We start from the raw sequence: 21,944 nt of genomic DNA, 5'->3' as shown, positions 1-21,944 counted from the left end.
TTTACACAGTCACTTTCATTCAATAGGAAAACTAACAGGATATTTGTAGAAATAAAGTTGCCACGTTAGTGGAGTCAATCAACACATCGATGGATTTTTGAATAAGACTATTTGAAAGATATGATGAAAAAAAATTCTTTAAAAACTTTTTAGTACCATACATGGTTCAAATTTTTTTCAATATAGGTGTGTGTGTGTGTGTGTGTGTGTGTGTGTGTGTGTGTGTGTGTGTGTGTGTGTGTATTTTGAATGGATGGTGTGGATGAGTACATATAGACACCGGTGTCTTAAAACCTTGTCTTCATTTTAATTGTTTGACAGGGTAACTAAATGGGGTTAATCCCCTAAACCACTTGACCACTGGGCACTTAAACACCCTTAAAGCGGAGGTCCACCCTAAAGTGGACCTTCCGCTCATCGGAACCCTCCCCCCCTCCGGTGCCACAATCGGCACCTTTCAGGGGGGAGGGGGGTGTAGTTACCTGGATAATCCAGGTAACTGCACCCACTTCCGGGACAGCTCTCTGCGGAAAGGGGCGTAACTTACGCCCCTTTCCACAAGTGCCCGCCCCTTCCCGCAAGTGCCCCGCTGCCTGCTGAGAAACACACAGCTCCCAGAGGCAGCGGGGAGTGTCCTTATTGCGCAGCGCAATTCGCGCATGCGCAGTAGGGAACCGGGAAATGAAGCCGAAAGGCTCCATTTTCTGATTCCCATACCCAAGATGGCGGCGGCAGGACCCGACAGACGACCTAGCGATCGCGCTGGACAGGTAAGTGTCACTATTTTAAAAGTCAGCAGCTGCAGTATTTGTAGCTGCTGGCTTTAAAAAAAAAAAAAAAAACGCAGAGTCCCGGTGGACTCCCGCTTTAATAACCAGACCAATTTTCAGCTTTCGGTGCTCTCACATTTTGAATGACAATTACTCAGTCATGCAACACTGGACCTATATAAAATTTTTGTCCTTTTTTTCACACAAATAGAGCTTTCTTTAGGTGGTATTTAACCACCGCTCAGTTTTTTATTTTTTGTGCTATAAAAGAAAGACCAAAAATTCTGAAAAAAAAATTAATATTTTATCGCTCTCTCTCATACTGGTGACTGGAAGTTCATCATGGCACCTCATGGCAAAGAACATTCTGAGTATCTGAAAAAAAGAATTGTTGCTCTACATAAAGATGGCCTAGGCCAGTGATGGCGAACCTTGGCACCCCAGATGTTTTGGAACTACATTTCCCATGATGCTCAGCTACACTGCAGAGAGCATCAGCATCATGGGAAATGTAGTTTCAAAACATCTGGGGTGCCAAGGGGCGCCATCACTGGCCTAGGCTGTAAGAAAATTGTCAAGGCCCTGAAACTGAGCTGTAGCATGGTGGTCAAGACCATACAGCGGTTTAACAGGACAGGATCCACTCAGAACAGGCCTCACCATGGTGATCCAAATAAGTTGAGTGCACGTGCTCAGTGTCATATCCAGAGGTTGTCTTTGGGAAATAGATGTATGAGTGCTGCCAGCATTGCTGCATAGGTTGAAGGGGTGGGGTGGGTCAGCCTGTCAGTGCTCAGACCATACACCGCATACTGAATCAAATTGGTCTGCATGGCTGTCAAGCCTCTTCTAAAGATGATACTCAAGAAAACCCTCCAACAGTTTGCTGAAGACAAGCAGACTAAGGACATGGATTACTGGAACCATGTCCTGTGGTCTGATGAGACCAAGATAAACTTATTTGGTTCAGATGGTGTTAAGTAAGTGTGGCGGCAACCAGGTGAGGAGTACAAAGACAAGTGTGTCTTGCCCACAGTCAAGCATGGTGGTGGGAGTGTCATGGTCTGTGGCTGTATGAGTGCTGCCGGTACTGGGGAGCTACAGTTCATTGAGGGAACCATGAATGCCAACATGTACTGTGACATACTGAAGCAGAGTATGATTTCCTCCCTTCGGAGACTGGGCCGCAGGGCAGTATTCCAACATGATAACGACCCCAAACACACCTCCAAGACTACCACTGCCTTGCTAAAGAAGCTGAGGGTAAAGGTGATGGACAGGCCAAGCATGTCTCCAGACCTAAATCCTATTGAGCATCTGTGGGGCATCCTCAAATGGAAGGTGGAGGAGCGCAAGGTCTCTAACATCCACCAGCTCCGTTATGTCATCATGGAGGAGTGGAAGAGGACTCCAGTGGCAACCTGTGAAACTCTGGTGAACTCCATGCCCAAGAGGGTTAAGGCAGTGCTGGAAAATAATGGTGGCCACACAAAATATTGACACTTTGAGCCCAATTTTGAGGGGACAGCAAATTTACATGGTTATACAAGCTGTACACTCACTACTTTACATTGTAGCAAAGTGTCATTTCTTCAGTGTAGATATAATAAAATATTTACAAAAATGTGAGGGGTGTACTCACTTTTGTGAGATACTGTATATATTGTGAGATACTGTATATACAGTTGTGCTCATAAGTTTACATACGCTGGCAGAATTTATGATTTCTTGGCCATTTTTCAGAGAATGTGAATGATAACACAAAAACGTTTTTTTCTCTCGTGTTTAGGTGTCCTTTTATGAAGCAGTGAAATCTATTCACTGCTTCATTCTCCGGCATTCACATAGGAGATCTTTCTCCTCTGTGTGCCACTATATGAAGCGGAGTAGATGGCTTCACACTTGGAGGAGTGAAGTGATCTACAAACGCTTCTAACACTGGAGAACGGCCCCTAATACTGGAATCTCGTGAGACTTTACGAGATTACAGTACTAGAAATTCACTGATACACACAGATGTCATTATATTAAGCAGTGATAAATTATCACAGCTCAATACACTGACACGCGGTGTGATTAATGTTAGTGAAATAAAGCGTCCCCCTACATAATATATACATGTATACACACACAGACATTATATATACATGTATATACACACACATTATATATATATACATATGCACATTATATATATATATGTATATATATGTATACACATACATATGACAGGGGGACATGGTTACAGTGTTGGGGGGTCTGAACGAGGCATAAGGAAGTTAATTATCTTCCTCTTTCCTCCTCAGATCCCCCCGATTCCCTCTTCACTACCCCGGTTCTCCACCTCTGAGTTGGTGAATCGGGGCGTGTGAATTCTGACACAGATCACAAGTGAAGCGCTGAGATCACAGCTTCATATAGTGACCGTTACTGTGTCAGTCTATGTGGATTCTCCATGTGCGGAGATAATCGGCGGGAGAACAAGTTCAAACACATCTCCCCCGATTATCTCTGGTTTATATACTGTTTATGGGCTGTGATCAGCGGCGATCCTCTGGATCTCCACTGATCATTGCTTCATAAACGGACACCTTAGTGTTTTGCTGAAGCCCTTAACAAACAACTGTGTTTACTCTTTTTAAATCATAATGACAACAGAAACTACCCAAATGACCCAGATCAAAAGTTTACATACCCCAGTTCTTAACCACTTTGCCCTCTTAATAATCAGGCCATTTTTTGCGATACGGTACTGCATTGCTTTAACTGACAATTGCGCGGTCGTGCAATGTGGTACCCAAACAAAATTGAGGGTTTTTTTTCCTACACATAGAGCTTTCTTTTGGTGGTATTTGATCACTTCTGCGTTTTTTTATTTTTTGCGCTATAAGAAAAAAAAAGAGCGACAAGTTTTTGCTATAATAAATATCCCAATTAAAAAAAAAAAAAAAAGAAATTCTTCATCGGTTTAGGCCAATATATATTCTTCTACATATTTTTGGTAAATAGAGTCTACAAAATAGGGTATAGATTTATGTCATTTTTAATTTTTTTAATTTTTTTTACTAGTAATGGCGGCAATCAGCAATTTTTATCTGGACCGTTACATTGCGGCGGACAGTTATACTGTGGCAGAATGGCACAGCTGGGCAAATCAACATAACCTTGCTTCGCTCTGTGGCCACTAGGGGCTCGCCCACAGAGCCAATGCGAGTGCCGAGGGTCACGATCACCGCCGGGCTCCCGCGATCACTTGGGGCTCATGGAGAACCAGGATCTGTGTGTGTACACACACAGTTTCCGGTTCTCTGAGGGGAGAAGTGACTAATCATCTGTTCATACAGAGCATGAACACCGATCTGTCATCTCCCCTACACAGTCCCCTCCCCTCTTCAGTTAGAACACATACTAGGGAACACAATTAACCCCTTGATCGCCCCCTAGTGTTAACCCCTTCACTGCCAGTGACATTTTTACAGTAATCAATGCATTTTTATAGCACTGATTGTTGCATAAATGCCAATGGTCCCAAAAATGTGTCAAAATTATCCGAAGTGTCCGCCATAATGTTGCAGTCCTGCTACAAATCTCAGATCGCCACCATTACTGGTAAAAAAAAATAATAATAAAAATACCCTAAAATTATCCCCTATTTTGTAGACGCTATAACTTTTGCGCAAAGAAATCAATATACGCTTAATGCGATTTTTTTTAACCAAAAATATGTTGAAGAATACATATCAGCCTAAACTGAGGAAAAAAATTGTTTCTTATATATTTATGGGGGATATTTATTATAGCAAAATGTAAAAAATATTGCGTTTTTTTTTTTCAAAATGTATGCTCTTTTTTGTTTGTAGCACAAAAAATTTAAATCGCAGAGGTGAGCTAATACCACCAAAAGAAAGCTCTATTTGTGGGGGAAAAAAGGACGATTTTTTTTGGCTGCAATGCTGCACGACCGCGCAATTGTCAGTTAAAGTGATGCAGTTCCGAATCGCAAAAAGTGCTCTGTCAGGAAGGGGGTAAAATCTTCTGGGGCTGAAGCAGTTAAAAGGGCCGACGTAAAGCTATGGTGATTTGTGGGAGAGAGCCGACCTGTCGCAGTATAATGATGGCAGCTGGTCGGCTAGTGGTTAATACTGTGTATTGCCCCCTTTAACATCAATGACAGCTTGAAGTCTTTTGTGGTATTTGTGGATGAGGCTCTTTATCTTCTCAGATGGTAAAGGTGCCCATTTCTCTGGGCAAAAAGCCTCCAGTTCCTGGAAATTCTTGGGATGTTTTGCATGAACTGCACATTTGAGATCTCCCCAGAGTTGCTCGATGATATTGAGGTCAGGAGACTGAGATGCCACTCCAAAACCTTCACTTGATTCTACTGTAGCCAATGACAGGTCGACTTTGCCTTGTGTTTTGGTTTATTGTAATATCCAAGTATGTCCCATGCGCAGCATCCTGCAGTATTTTTTGATAAAATACTGCATTTATCTTGTCATCAATTTTGACCAAATTTCCTGTCTTTGTAGGTCACACATTCACAAAACATCAGCGATCCACCTCCGTGTTTCACAGTAGGAATGGCGTACCTTTCATCACAGGCCTTGCTGACTCCTCTCCAAATGTAGTGTTTATGGTTGTGGCCAAAAAAAATAAAAAAATTTGGGCTCATCACTCAATGACTTTGTGCCAGAGGTTTGAGGCGTATCTGTTTGTAAGCGGGATACTTTGTGGCATTTGGCTTTTTTCTGGCGACTCGACCATGCAGCCCATCTTTCTTACTTATTGTGCATCTTGAACAGCTACACCGCAGGTTTTCAGAGAGTCCTGCATTTCACCTGAAGTTATTTGTGGGTTTTTCTTTGCATCCTGAACAATTTCCCTGGCAGTTGTGGCTGAAATTTTAGTTGGTCTACCTGACCGTGGTTTGGTTTCAACAGAACCCCTCAGACCCGGTTCACACTGAGGCAGCACGACTTGCAGCGCGACTGTGATCCGACTTTAGCGGTGGCTTGCAAAATGACTTCTGTATAGAATTCAATGCAAGTCGCCCCAAAAGTCGTACAGAAACCTTTTTTGAGTCGCTCCGATTAGAATGGTTCCATTGCACAGAACTGGACGCGACTTGTCAGGCGGCTAAGTCACCTGACGAGTCGCCCTTGTGTGAACCGGCTCTCACTTTCCACTTCTTGATTCCAGTTTGAACACTGCTGATTAGCATTCTCAATTCCTTGGATATCTTTTTATATCTCTTTCCTGTTTTATACAGTTCAACTACCTTTTCCCGTAGATCCCATGACAATTATTTTGCTTTCCCTATAACTCAGAATCCAGAAACATCAGTGCAGCACTAGATAAAATATGCAAGGTTCTGTCAGGAGTCCAGAAACTCAATGACCTTTTATACACACGCTAATTACAAGCAAACAGATCACAGGTGAGGATGGTTACCTTTAAAAGCCATTCAAACCCCTTTGTGTCAACTTGTGTGCATGTTATCAGGCCAAAATCACCAGGGTATGTAAACTTTCGATCAGGGTCATTTGGGTAATTTCTGTTGCCATTATGATTTAAAAAGAGTAAACACAGTTGATTGATAATAAATGGCTTCAGCCAAACACTAACCATGAGTAAAAGAACTGTTTTTGTGTTATCATTCATATTCTCTGAAACATGGGCAAGAAATCATAAATTATGCCAGGGCATGTAAACTTATGAGCACCCCTGTATATATATATATATATATATATATATATATATATATATATATATATATATATATATATTACAGTGGAGAGTATATAGTGCCATCAGGGTAGTATATATAATACATTGCAGAGTATATAGTGCAGTCAGTGTAGTAAATATAATACAGTGGAGAATATATAGTGCAGTCAGTGTAGTCTATATAATACAGTGCAAGGTATACAGTGCAGTGCAGAGTATATAATACAGTGTATTGAAGTGGTTAAGAGGAACTCTATGACAGAATTAAGAAAAAAAAAAAACGCGTGGGGTCCCCCACCCAAAAAAAAAAACATTCTAGGCCCTTCGGGTCTGGCATAGTTTTCAAGGTGAACTCCATGCCAAAATTTAGGAAAAGAAACAGAGTGGGTCCCCCCCAAAATCCATACCAGGCTCTTTGGGTCTGGCATAGATTTTAAGGGGAACTCCACACCAAAATTTTGGAAAAAATTTGCATGGCCCCCCCCCCCAAAATCCATACCAGACCCTTATCTGAGCAAGCAGCCTGGCAGGCCAGGAGTCCACGAAAGGGGAGGGATGAGCAAGCGTCCTCCCCCCTCCTGAACCATATATATTATATAATATATATATATATTATACCCCAGCTTCCAGCTGGTGATGGACTACACCTTCTCCTGGGATTCTAGAAAAGGGGGTTAAGGGCTCCTTAATAAGCCTTTAATTTTTATCAAGGCCATCTTTAAAACAGAATCTGTCTCTGTTGAAGAGTGTATATATTCACCCATTTGTTTGATGCAAGTTGTCAAATTTTTCTTTAGCGCCCAAAATTGTTATTTTTTAATGTAAGCATTTAGATGCGCTATAATGCATGTGTCATAGTTCACCATAATATAGAAAGCAGTGTTTTATTTGAAATATTTGCTTCATGAAGGCCGTGCACATTGGTTCTGTGTGAAGGGCCAAAAAAAAAAATTTATTCGTTTATTTCCTGTGCTGGATGATTGTTTTTGGTTGATTTAAAGTGGAAGTAAACTTCCATCGATTGTACCTATAGGTAAGCCTTTAATAACGCTTACCTATAGATACTGTAAATATCTCCCAAATGGGCGCAGTTTAGGATATATTTACTGCATATGCAGCCAATGACATCATCTGCGCATGCACTCTGAAGGTGTGGCTACCTGTACCATTTCTTCAGCGCCCTGTGCCCTGACCGGCGGCTCCCGCATGCATGCATGAGAGTGACATCACGTGGTTCCGGTCAGTCACACAGCCGAAATCCGCAGACCCAGAAGGAAAATGGGCGAAGATGGATGCGGCCTCCAGCGGTGACAACCAGGGCTTCATTTACAAGTAAATTTCACATAATGTGCTAGTATGCAATCCATACTAGCACATTATGACTTTACTTTACAGGTCAGGGAAAAAAAGAAAAGGGAAGCACTTTAAAAGTTGCGTTTGGCCACTAGATGGCGCTAGGTATCATAGCACCATCTAATGGCCAAATGTGGTATTTACCTTTTAAAAACAGTGAAAAACATTCAACCTGCACAGAAAATTGACTAATAATTGTTTTTTACTGCAGTCACACAGAACAAATGTATAGGCACTGGGGGAATTGCTATGCAAATTTTTAATAAATATACCCCATAGTGTCTGTTTCCACTCCAGTGCTACAGTGCAGTGCGTTTTAAAAAATGCAACATTTCCATTTTTTTTCCTGTGTTTTAGTGAATTGGGAAGCTCATAGAAATCAATGGCAACAGTTATTATTAAGCCATGATCATTCGCAGTTAACCTTATCTGCTCATTGCTTAGAAAATTCAAAACTTTATTATAGTGAAAAGATGCACTTCATTCAACTCTTCAGACAGCAGCAATTTGTGACGTGCTATAGTGCCATCCAATGCCTGGAAAATGCACCAGCATGTTGTGAACGTGGCACAAAAAATTTTGCTAACTGGTGTTGAAAAACGCCAGTCACCGCACATAGTGTGAATGGGCCCTTACGATCCAAAACAAAATACACCTCTGTGCACACACATTGCTCTAAATGGACCACAAAAAAGCGCAGATGAACTATTTTCATATTACTGGGTTTAGTAACACTTTAACTGTACTGCCTTCAAAGAAAGAAAACTGACCTTTAGGCTGGGTTCACACTGGAGCGGCTACGAGAACCGGATGTGATTCGCACTGCACTGCAGTGCAAATCACATCCGATCTCTGTGCGATGCGAGTTCAGCCATACAGATAGTATGGCTGAATTCGCATCGAACCCGCCGCAAACTCGCACGGGACCCTTTTTTTGGTCCGCAGCAGAATCGGATCGCATGGGTGTTCACACCATGCGATCCGATTCCTGTCCGAGTTTGCAGATCGCACTGCGATATGCGAACTGATCTGGGGGTGTCATTAACATATCACTGACACTCCCAGCAGTCCGCATAGGGCAGTGTGAACTGCCGGCGGGAGGCATGCGATGCGGGAACCCGCCGCGGATTTGCGGCGTTCCCGCATCGCTCCTGTGTGAACCCAGCCTTAAGCCCCATACACACTATCAGATTGTCTGATGATTTTTTCCATCAGATTTACCAAAACCATATAATATGAGGTCAAACCTTAGGGGTTTCAATGTGTATGCAATCAGGCAGGCCCTTCTACCTGAAGACAAAAATCAGCAGACAATCTGATAGTGTGTATGGGGCTTTAGGAAGGATGTCCTTGCATGCACACTGCACAGTCTGACTCTTAGCCATCAGGCCAACCTTTTCTGTTGACATGACGTGGGGGCAGCACTGAGTTGGGTTTTCAAAAATCTGCACAAATAAAATCCTGACATGTCAAAATATTCATCAAAAGTATTATTTGTAAAAAAAAAAAAACGCACCTGTCATGAGATAATGAGATAATGTCATCAACCTGCTGAATCAGTAGCCAGCTTTTCCTCTTCCCCAGTGATCACTACACCATTATTTTAACTTTTTTTTAGCAAGTCACAAGGTGAGAGGCTCCAACAGGGTTTGAACTGTGTCAAAAATTTGTGAACACAGGGAGCTGGATTTACATGGCTGTGTTATCTCTGTGCCAGCATCTCAATCCAAGAAGTGGCTGTTGTTGACCCTAGATAAAGCCTGTGCATGGATGGGGACATCCTTCTGATAATGAAAGCAAATTTGCACAGGGCTATCCACATGATGTGAATATGATTCCTCAGACCATGCCACCTTCTTCCATTACTCCATGGTCCAGGTCTGATGCTCACATGCCCATTGCAAGCACTTTCGGCTGTAGACACTGGTCAGTATGGGTACCCTGATCGGTCTGCGGCTACGCGGCCCCAGACACAACAAACTGTGATGCACTGTGTGCTCTGACACCTTTCTATCGGAGCCAGCATGACCCTTTTCAGAAGTTTAATATACAGTAGTTCTTAGATAGTTACTAAGGTTGAATAAAGACACCAGTCCATCCAGTTCAACCTGAGTGAGTGTCTACAATTGTCCCTATCCCTGTACATTGCACACTCACGTCGGTCCCTACCCTCAAGGAGCCCACAATCCAAGGTCCCCATTCATATACTAGGGCCAATTTTGGATAGAAGCCAATTAACCTACCAGCATGTCTTTGGAGTGTGGGAGGAAACCGGAGTACCTGGAGGAAACCCAAGTGGGCACAGGGAGAACATGCAAACTCCAGGCAGGTAGTGTCATGGTTGGGATTCAAACCACCTTTTTACTGCTAGGTGAAAGTGCTACCCACCACAACACTGTGCCACCCAAAGATCTATTGGATCTTCTATTGGATTGGACTACATAGGTCAGCCTTCACTCTCCACGTGCATCAATGAGCCTTGGCTGCCCATGGCCCTTAACAATAAAGACAAGAAAGCCATTGCTCCATGTAAGTAGATCAGAGTAATTTGATTCAATGGGTAGGACTCCTCTCAAGGTTGCATGCCTCGGCTCACCAGCCATAGGACATCCATGTAAAAAGAAAGTGGCTGCATACCGATATACCGAAAGTCCATTTGTTGTGTAATCCCAGTAAAATACATCTCACACACCACAGGAGTAATAGCAGGTACAGAGGTTAAAGCGTTTCACACAGTTACATTGTGCTTACTCATAGCCCATGACCACGTTGCTAGTTCAATGTTTTTCCTTCTTTGGACCACTTTTGGTCGGTTCTGATCACTGCAGGCCATACAAGAGCAGCGGTTTTGGAGTTGCTCTCCAGTCATCTAGGCATTACAATTTGTCCCTTGTCAAAGCCACTCAAATCCTTAGGCTTGCCCAAATTTTCTGCTTTCAACACATCAACTTCATGGACAAAATGTTCACTTGCTGCCTAATATATCGCACCCACTTTCAGGTGCCATTGTTACAAGATAATTACAAACAATATTGGCGCACTAGAGACATGGTTTATCTGATAGGAAACAGCTAATAATAATCCAGGCTGACAGTGATCACAGCACAGTAATCTGTGAGTGGAAAAATCAGTCCACAATGCTTGAACAAAAGCACCACCTGCTCACCCCTTGGACCCGGATGTGACGTCACCGGCCACTTCCCAGTGCACCCGTGCCTTCTGAAAACACTGGAGCCACTAGCATGGCCAGGACCATATGTTGCATTTCCATCCACCGCATGGCGTCCTCCCTTAGAGCGGATGATCCTTTCTTATTTACATAAGCGCTGAGAAATTTCATACACTGTAAATTGCTGTCCTATATTGTCCAATAAAAACGGTTCTGCTGCACTTAGATGGCGCTGCTCTTCCCTCTTCCCTCACTGTTACAAGATAATCAGTGTTTTTCACTTTGCCTGTCAGTGGCCATAATTATAGCACCCTCTGTGTACAGTGTAGGAAAATTTGGTTCGGCTCCACTGTATACAGAGAAGCCGGGGGTATATTGTTTAGTGTTAGTCTGGCAGAGCTCCAGGGGCTGAGTCTCTGTTGCCTCCCCCTGGCTTCTAGAACTACTGGAGAGTGCTAGAACTTAGAGGGCAGAGATGAGACCTGAATATTTATGGATTCTCCTCCAATCCCTGGGTAAGGATGGCCCAGAAGGTGGAGAGACAGGCCATAAGTATTCTGGAGTCTGGTCATGTGGGGAGCAGGGTCCAGGATCTTGTCGCCTGGAAGGGGTCCCTGTGTTGAAGGGCTCTTCCCCTGGGCAGAAGGAAGGAGTCGGAGGAGAGAGAAAGAGAGAGCAGCAGCTGAAGCCCCGCACACTTTCAGCCTCTGCTAGGCTTTGCTGAGCCATCCTGGGAGCCTTTGGGACCTGTCCAGCAGGAGGCCTGTTCAGTAGTCACATGAGCTACAGGATACACCAAAGGGACTGAGTGCATAGCTTCAACCACCACATCCCAGAGCCTATAAAGGAGAAGTAGCCAGGTGCAATACTCAGCTAGCAAAAGGATAGCTTAGAGCCACTTAAAGCGGTAGTAAACCCGCAAATTATTATATATTTTTTTAAACCTGCAAAGGAAAAGGCATAATGAGCTAGTATGCACCGCATACTAGCTCATTATGAAATACTTACCTTAGAACGAGGCCCCGACATCTGGCCCGATCCACGCCGAGGGAGCTGACATGCTCCCTTGGCGTTTCTCCCGGGTATCGCGGCTCCGCCGCTGTGAGTGGCCGGAGCCGCGATATCGTCACTCGCGCGCATGCGCGTGGGAGATTTCATTCCGGCCGGTCGGCCACTGCCGGATTTTCAGGCCGAGAATCCCCTTGTGCGCATGCGCCACTGCAGTCAGCGGCGCATACCGAGGGGAATATCTCCTAAACCGTACAGGTTTAGGAGATATTTTTTTTACCTACAGGTAAGCCTTATTATAGGCTTTCCTGTAGGTAAAAGTTACAAAAATTGAGTATACAACCACTTTAAAGCCAGCACAGCTACCCCACACCACTTGTGTGGGGAATCTAAGTAGAAGCCAGGTCCTTTGGCATTTTCTACAGAGAGAAAGCATCTGCATCCAGTGTTTGGAATCTTTGAGTCCTCAAACTGCATTCAAGCCACAGTTCCGGGCATCACATACCTTCCCATCACTATCCAAGTTTATCTCTTAATAAACTAAGAAAACAAAACAAAGCACCCTGGACCCCTCCTTAAAGGCACAGGGATGCACTGGACACCTAGCAAACACACAATGGCAGTGAAGGCATCCCGTGTGTCCCTGCACCCAATTCATCCAACTGTTCTCATTGCCACCATCTGTACCACCATCTTCATCTGTGACATCATCAGGAGTCTAACTGTCTCTTCTGATTTCTTTAAGACAGCCCTCTTATGACATGCAAGTGCCGTGTCATATGTGATGTGGATATCACAACAGACTGCAGGCAAGTGACACATCTTAGGCCGCGTACACACGGGCGGATTGTCTGGCCAACTAAGTTCGTCAGACAATCCGACAGACAGTCCGTTCAAAATTTGAATGAACGGACTTGACCACACACGATGAGCTGACAGTCCGCTGAAAGCGTGCGCGATGACGTGTACGGCACGTACGACGGGACTAGAAAAACGACGTCCTATACACTGCAATGCAACCTTCGGCCGTGTAAATCCTTTCTGAGCATGCGCCATACTTAGTTCGTCCAACTTGCCTACACACGAGCGGACTGTCCGCTGAAACCAAGTTTGGACGGACAAAACCAAGTTTGAACGGACAAAATTTCGGAAATTCCGTAAGACTTTGTTCGTCAGACTGTCCGCTGACTAAGTTGGACAGACAATCCGCCCGTGTGTACGCGGCCTTAGAGAGAAAGAGTCCCCATTATTCCTCACAAGGAGAAATGATAGGAAACAATGGGATTTTGGAGGTGCCTATAATTAGGCTGCTTTCACACCGGGGTGGCGGGTCCTTTAGTGGTAAAGCGCCACTAATTTCAGCGGCGGGTTACAGTTGTTTTAACCCCTGCTAGCGGCATAAGAAGGAGTTAAAAGCACACGTGTTGCATTGCTTTGGAAACGCTGCCCATTCATTCCAATGGGCAGGGGTGGTGTATACATCTTTGGGGCGGTGTATACATCTGGAAGAATGGTCAAACCGCCCCAAAGATGCTGCTTGCAGGACTTTTTTTCCGGTTCGGCAAGCGAACCGCCCCACTGTGAAAGTACTAGTTCCAATGAAGGGAACACTTAAGGCATCAGCATACCAAAACATTTTGGACAATTTCATGCTTCCAACTTTGTGGGAACAGTTTGGGGATGGACCCTTCCATTCCAACATGACTGCAAATCAGTGCACAAAGCAAGGTCCATAAAGACATGGATGAGCAAGTTTGGGGTGGAGGAACTTGAGTGGCCTGCACAGAGTCCTGACCTCAACCCGATAGAACATCTTTGGGAGGAATTAGAGCAGAAACTGCAAGCCAGGCCTTCTCGTCCACATCAGTGCCTGACCTCACAAAATGCTTCTGGAAGAATGGTCAAACATTCCCATAGACACACTCCTAAACCTTGTGGACAGCCTTCCCAGAAGAGTTAAAGCTGTTTTAGCTGCAAAGGGTGGGTCAGCTCAATACTGAACCCTACAGACTAAGACCCCATACACACTATTAGATTTTCTGCAGATTGTTGTCTTCAGATTTACTAAAACCATATAATATGAGGCAGACATCTCAAGTCTCCCATGACTCGCGGGATACTCCCGCATTTGACGGCGGGCTCATGGACACTCGTGAGTCCGTGGTGATCCTGCACTGCCGTACTGGCCTACTGGGATACTGAAAAATTTTCCGGCAGGCCTTCTGCCCTGGGGCCGCTTTGAGGGCAGGGGCGCCAAGGGCGGATCCAAATGCCGAGTCCTTCTCTCCCTCCCTCCGTTTGTGTAATCACCAACAGCGGGTGTCTCTCGCTGTGGCATGCAGCTGCAGTCTTAACTGTTCAGCGGCTGATGATAGACGGAACACTGATTCAATTTCCCAGCATTGTATCAGTGTTCAGTTGACCGTCTATCATGGATGAGGAGGCGGGGCTTTGTTACAGTGGACGGCCGCCAAACAGTTAAGACTGTAGCTGCATGACACAGTGGGAGACACCCGCTGTGTGTAATGTACTGGCGAAGCTGCAGATGGGCACTGATGAGGATACGGATGGGCACAGTGAGGCTGCATTGTTGACTCTAATGAGGCTGCAGATGGGCACAGTGCGGCTGCAGATGGGCACTGATGAGGATACAGATGGACACAGTGAGGCTGCATTGTTGACACTAATGAGGCTGCAGATGGGCACTGATGAGGATACAGATGGACATAGTGAGGCTGCATTGTTGACACTAATGAGGCTGTAGATGGTCACAGTGAGGCTGCATTGATGGGCACTGACGAGGCTGCATTGTTAGCACAGTGAGGCTGCAGATGGGCACAGTGAGGCTACAGTGTTGGCACTGATAAGGTTGCAAATGGGCACAGTGATGCTGCATTGTTGTCACTGATGAGGCTGTAGATGGGCACAGTAAAGCTGCGTGACCTCCCTGAAATGAGTTTTTGCAGGCTGGGATGTCTGAAGAGGTCAATCCTTAAGACCCCTTTCACACTGGAGGCTTTTTTTCAGGCGCTTTACAGGCGCTTTACAGGCGCTATTTTTAGCGCTAAATTGCCTGAAAAACGCCTCAGCTGCAATCCCAGTGTGAAAGCCAGAGTGCTTTCACACTGGGGCGCTGCGCTGGCAGGGCATCACAAAAAATCCTGCCTGCCAGCAGCTTCTTTTCAGTGGTGGAGGAGCGGTGAATAAACCACTCCTCCACCGCTCCTGCCCATTAAAATAAATTTTGCAGTGCCGCCGAACCGCTGGCAAAGCCCCGCTGCAGCAGCATTTTGCGGGTGGATTTAACTCTTTTTCGGCCACTAGCAGGGGTTAAAACTGCCCAGCTAGCAGCCAAATAGTGCTGTTTAAACTACGGTAAAGCGGCCCTAAAAATAGCACCGCTTTACCACCGATGCCCTGCATTTTTAGTGTGAAAGGGCTCTAAGGCCGCGTACACACGGGCGGACTGTTCGCCCAACTTTGTCCGCTGAACAGTGTTTGGGCGGACAGTCCGCTCGTGTGTGGGCTTTCAGCGGACAGTTTCAGCGGACAGTTTGACGAACAAGGTTTTACGGAATTTCCGAAAAACTGTCCGCTGAAACCTTGTTTCAGCGAACAGTCCGCTCGTGTGTAGGCTTGTTCGTCAAACTAAGTTCCGCGCATGCTCAGAAAGGATTTACACGCCGAAAGTTATAATGCAGTGTATAGGACGTCGTATTTTTCGTCCTGTCGTACGTGCCGTTCACGTCATCGCGCACGGTTTCAGCAAACTGTTCGTCCGTCGTGTGTGGCCATGTCCGTCCATGCTAATTTTGAGCGGACTGTTTGCCGAAACTGTTTGACGGACAAAGTTGGGCGAACAGTCCGCGCGTGTGTACGCGGCCTAAGAGTTTCAATTTGTATGCAATCAGGCAGGCCCTTGCACTACATGGTTTTGGTAAATCTGCAGAAAATCTAATAGTGTGTATGGGGCTTAATACTGGGATTCTATTAAAGATCATGTGTGTGTAAAGACAGGCGTACCAATACTTTTAGTAATATAGGAGGTTATTTACAAAAGGCAAATCCACTTTGCACTACAATTGCAAACTACAAGTGCAAAGTGTACTTGGAAGTGCAGTCACTGTAGATCTGAGGGGGACATGCAAGGAAAATAAAAAACAGCATTTTAGCTTGTACATGACTGGATGATAAAATCAGCAGAGCTTCCCCTCATTTCAGATCTACCCCTCAGATTTACAGTGACTGCACTTCCAAGTGCACTTTCAGTGCAATTTCAAGTGTAGTTTGCACTTGGAGTGCAAAGTGGATTTGCCTTTGGTAAACAACCCCCCATAGTGTATGTGTGTGTGTGTGCAGATTTCGCTGCTCTGCCTGTAGACTGAATTCTCAGAGTTTGCCCTCTTGTGGCTTAAACTGAAATGACAACCCACTATAAAACCCCCCCTTCCTGAATCTATCCTCAAGTCCATTTCCTCCTTCCTTTTATAAAAAGCATGTGCTGAAAATGGCCATTTCAAACAATTTTTCCAAAACAAATAAGAATACACATAAAGCGGCCTTGGTTTAAAAAAATGACTCATAGTAAAAATAAATGGCTTCTGCTGGAGTGACCTTCCCAAGATGGCCGATATGCCACCTCCAACATGGTTGCTACAGCCAGTTGGGTCACGTGAGGAGGGCAGAGCTCATCCTGTCATGTGACTGTGGCTCATGTGACTTTGGTGGTGTGTTGTGTAGTGAGTGGGGAGAAGAGGGTGGATGGATGAGGTCAGGTGAGGAGTGTTGAGTGTCAGTGCTGGGTAGGAATGCCTTCCAATAAGTCAGTGTCTGATGCCCCCATCACCCAGTTCAGGAACTGCAGAATCCTCAGGGAGCACCGACTGCAGTGGTAAGTACCCCTGGAGGATCACACACACCTCTGATCTGTGCTTCTTTAACTTGTATTTACGTATGAAGGGAAGTGGTATGATGGTTTGTATAAAAGTCTAAAAATACGGGGCTAATCTACTAAAGGAATATGTGTCACGCTTTGCTTAAAGTGGAGAGCCACCCTATAAAAAAAAAAAGAGCATTAATATTATTAAAAAAATGTAAAAAAAAAAACATTTGGAAAAAAAAAATGTTTTTACCTGGTCAGAAATCCCTGTTGCTAGGCAGTCTTCCTAATCTGCTTTCTTCCTGCTCCTCTGTGATCTTCGGTCTTCTGGGTAATGGGGCGCGCTGTGTTCTGGGAACTGTGTGTTCCCTAACACAGCACGTCCCATTCACAAATCGCTGCGCGACTCACGCATGCATAGTAGGAAACAGGCAGTGAAGCCGCAAGGCTCCACTGCCTGTTTCCCTTAGTACGAATGGCGGCGCTGGGACCCGAGAGCTGAGGGACATGTCAGCCTCTGCGGCCAACATTGCAGGCGGCCTGGAATGGTAAGTCTCCTTATTAAAATTCAGCAGCTACTTTTTTTTTTTTTTTAGCTGCTGACTTTAAAAAAAAAAAATTTACAGCTGAAACACCGCTTTAATGAAGATAACATCCTGTAATGTGCGAAGGAACTCCCTATTTACAAAAAAATATATGTTTTAGGTTCATCTAAACCCTAACCGAATAACATTTAGTTTGCTAAAGCCCTATGCATCATAAACAATTGCCACCCGTGTGTTCACCTTTTTTTTTTATTTTATTTATTTTTTTTTTTTTTCTATCATCGTGCTGATCTCCTGTTGTCTCTTTGCAGCCACTTCCTGTCTGCATGCACTCCAGAAAGACTGCATGTCGTTTCCCATGCCGGGCATAATGATGACGACGAAATCAATGGACCATACTTTTTACTGTGGGGTTTGGTTACTGAAAGCAAATAGACTGTTTGCAAGGGAAATTGCACTTTGTATGGGATTCTTCCTCAGAGTGAACGTGAAATGCCACTTTGCAAAGAATACCCAACCACGTGCAAGCAAATTAAGAAAAATAAAAAAAATTTTGCTAGCACAGGATTAACCACTTTAATCCTGGGCACTTTTACCCCCCGTTTCAGCTTTCAGCGCTGTCACCCTTTGAATGACAAATATCATACAACGCTAAAAATGGCCCAAAATCTGTATATATTATTTAGTCTGTAGGAAAGTTATAGAGTCCACACACTATGGGATATATTTGAAATTGGTTAATCCTTCTGTACTGATGGCCTCGTTCCCTGAGGCCCAAAAACACCGGGACAGTACAGATATCCCCCAAATTACCCCTTTTTGGAATGTAGACAGTCCAAGGTATGTAGTAAGAGGCATGCTGAGTTTTTTGAAGTTGTAATTTTTTGTTAGAACTTTTTGAAAAATGAAGAAATATAATTAAGTTTTTTTGTCACCAGTATGGAAAAAAATAAAATACATTTTAATATTTTTTTTTATTATTATATATTCTTTTTTTTTTTTTTTATGATGATTATTATTACTTTTTTTTTTAAACACACTTTGACCAGAGCAATATAATGTTACCATAGTAACATTGTACTACTCTGGGGAAGTGATCAGTATTTTTTTTTTTAACGCATTATGTAAAAAATAATAATTTCATTGCTATATACAAGAATTTTACTGAATGAATTAATTTCATTCAGTTTGTTTTGTTGTGATTAGCTGTGGTTGGAAATAGCTGATCACATGGCACAGATGGGCTGTGATTGGCCCAATCTGTACGATGATCACTGTGACCAATCACAGCTACAGTGAGGGAAAAAAAAGTATTTGATCCCCTGCTGATTTTGTACTTTGCCCACTGACAAAGAAATGATCAGTCTATAATTTTAACAGTGGGAGACAGAATAACAATAAAAATTTCCAGAAAAAGTCATTTCCAAAAAGTTATAAATGAATTTGCATTTTAATGAGTGAAATAAGTATTTGATTCCCCTATGAAGCAGCAAGATTTCTGGCTCCCAGGTGCCTTCTATACAGGTAACAAGCTGAGATTAGGAGCACTCTCTTAAAGACCATCGCCAAGCAGCTTGGTGAGAGGGTAAACAGTTGGTGCGATTATTTGTAAATGAAAGAAACACAAAATAACTGTCAATCTCCCTCGGTCTGGGGCTCCATGCAAGATCTTGAGTTTCAATGATCATGAGAACGGTGAGGAATCGGCCCAGAACTACACGGGAGAATCCTCTCAATGATCACAAGGCATCTGGGGCCAAAGTCACCAAGAAAACAATTGGTAACACACCACGCCATGAAGGACTGAAATCCTGCCGCACCCGCGAGTTCCCCCTTGCTCAAGAAAGCACATGTACAGGCCCGTCTGAAGTTTGCTGATGAACATCTGAATGATTCAGAGGAGAACTGGGGGAAAGTGTTGTGGTCAGATGACACCAAAATCAAACTCTTTGGCATCAACGCAACTCGCCGTGTTTGGAGGAAGAGGAATGCTGCCTATGACCCCAAGAACACCATCTCCATCGTCAACACATGGAGGTGGAAACATGCTTTGGGGGTGTTATTCTGCAGGACAACTTCACCGCATCAAAGGGACAATAGACAGGACCATGTACCATCAAATTTTGGGTGAGAACCTCCTTCCAGGTCATTGAAAATGGGTTATGGATGGGTATTTTAGCATGACAATGACCCCAAACACACGGCCAAGGCAACAAAGAAATGGCTCAAGAAGAAGCACATTAAGGTCCTGGAGTGGCCTAGCCGGTTTCCAGACCTTCATCCCATAGAAAATATGTGGAGGGAGCTGAAGGTTCGAGTTATCAAACATCAACCTCGAAAACGTAATGACTTGGAGAGGATCTGCAAAGAGGAGTGGGACAAAATCCCTCCTGAGATGTATGCAAATCTGGTGGCCAACTACAAGAATTTACTGACCTCTGTGATTGCCAACAGGGGTTTTGTAACCAAGTACTAAGTCATGTTTTGCAAAGGGGTCAAATACTTATTTCACTCATTAAAATGCAAATCAATTTATAACTTTTTTGAAATGCATTTTCTGGATATTTTGTCATTCTGTTTCTCACTGTTAAAATAAACCTACTATTAAAATTATAGACCGATCATTTCACACATACAAAATCAGCAGGGGGTCAAATACTTTTGTACCTCACTGTAGCAACACAGTTGTACACAATGGATGGCTTGAAAGGAAGCCATCCATTGTTTACAATGTCATGTGACCTGTTTTGATTGGTTACACAGCAGTCACATGGTACCGGCAATGGGTCGGTACAGTGATCAGTCATAGACTGTGTTCCATGGACACGTCTGGTGACAGATCGTGCAACTGCGCGATCCTGGAGGACGTCATATGAGGGACGAGAGGCTGGCCCTGGCATCATTCTGTTATAAGCCGGATGCCAGTGAGTTAAATGATGGTCAGCAGAGCTTTACCTCATTCATTAAACTCAGGAAAATTTCCTTGCAAACTAAATAGCCTTATTTGCCTTTAGTATATCAACCCCAGCATGTCTTAAAAAGGACACTTGTTGGCATTATCACAGGCCCACATGACAGGGTGACAATGCAGGATCACCAGGTTACATAGTTACATAGTTAGTAAGGTTGAATAAAGACACCAGTCCATCCTGCGTGTCTACAATTGTCCCTATCCCTGTACATTTCTCACTGACATCAGTCCCTACCCTCAAGGAGCCCACAGTCCAAGGTTCCCATTCATATTCTAGGGCCAATTAACCTACCTGCATGTCTTTCGAGTGTGGGAGGAAACTGGAGTACCTGGGAGAAACCCACGCAGGCACAGGGAGAACATGCAAACTCCAGGCAGGTAGTGTCGTGGTTGGGATATGAACCAGCAACCCTTTTACTGCTAGGTGAGAGTGCTAACCACTACACCGACCAGGTATTTTTTTTATGAAAGCTGCAGATTTAAAAAAAATGAAAGCAACTTTTGAATTGCATTAAAATGTAAATGAGATTTTAGGGATTGGACCTTATAGGTTGCTCACATGACTAAGTGACAAAATGTACTCGCTAAGGGATCTATTTATCAAACATTTGTTTGCTGAAGGCCAGAAGCAGTTGTGCAAGCTGGCCAAGATTTCCCTGTATATTTTCTAATAGAATAATTCCTTTATTATCAGTGCCATCTGGTGGCCAAGATGCAGTATAGCTTCTGAACTACCTAAATGAGAAACTATACCCCATTTTGGCCACTAGATGGAGTTGACGATATAAGAATTAATCTATTAGAAAAATGATGGGGAAATTCTGGGCCGCTTGCTTCTGACATTTGGCCAACAAATGTTTTATAAATGGACCACTAAGTATACCGTCCTCATTAAGAGTGGGAAATAAGAGGGTATTAGTAAGGGGAGACTTTTTACCACTTTGGCAATTAAATGGCTTGACGTTTGAGGAAGTATAACTTCGTTCATCTTTTGGAGCAGAAGGGTTTATAACGAGTACTTCCGGATATGGTGGGTCATGTGACTTGCACATACCGTGTTTCCCCGAAAGTAAGACAGTGTCTTGCTTTCTTTTTATCCCCAAAAGCCCCACTATGTCTTACTTTCGGGGTATGTCTTATATTGGAAAAAAATCCCAGCATGCAGAGCTGCACTGCGCTACAGAAGAGGACTACAAGTCCCAGCAAGCAAGGCTGCACTGCATTACAGAGGACTACAAGTCCCAGCATGCAAGGCTGCACTGTACTACAGAGGAGGCCTACAAGTCCCAGCATGCAAGGCTGCACTATGGAGGACTACAAGTCCAAGCATACAAAGCTGCTATGCTCAGCAGAGGAGAACTGTAAGCCCACACAGCCCGGTATGTTGGGACTTGTAGTCCTCCTCAGCTGCATCTTGCGGTTACATAATAAGAGCTGCAGAGAATCTCTTCACACCTCCCCCTCCCCCTCCTTGGTCTCTCTCTGTATGACCAGCACTGACCTGTACCTGGAGGACACAGAG

The 21,944-nt window shown here is 44.1% G+C and overlaps 1 protein-coding gene across 2 annotated transcripts in view; it reads left to right on the top strand.

Annotated features, from left to right (window-relative positions):
- Nucleotides 1-16,737: 16,737 nt before the first annotated feature.
- Nucleotides 16,738-21,944, top strand: part of AMDHD2 (amidohydrolase domain containing 2) — a 62,515-nt gene continuing 57,308 nt past the window's right edge. The window contains exon 1 of one of the 2 annotated variants that reach the window (XM_077449215.1): nt 16,738-16,918. In XM_077449215.1, the coding sequence (XP_077305341.1) occupies nt 16,861-16,918 (58 nt within the window). In that variant the 5' untranslated portion in view covers nt 16,738-16,860. The remainder of the gene's footprint in view (nt 16,919-21,944) is intronic. The other variant, XM_077449214.1, reaches the window with a different exon arrangement.

This window comes from Lithobates pipiens, unplaced genomic scaffold (assembly GCF_037356315.1).
Source record: "Lithobates pipiens isolate NorthernLeopardFrog02 unplaced genomic scaffold, aLitPip1_a1.2 Scaffold_22, whole genome shotgun sequence".
In the NCBI taxonomy this organism is placed as follows: Eukaryota; Metazoa; Chordata; class Amphibia; order Anura; family Ranidae; genus Lithobates; species Lithobates pipiens.
This window is presented reverse-complemented; position numbering and strand designations above follow the sequence as displayed.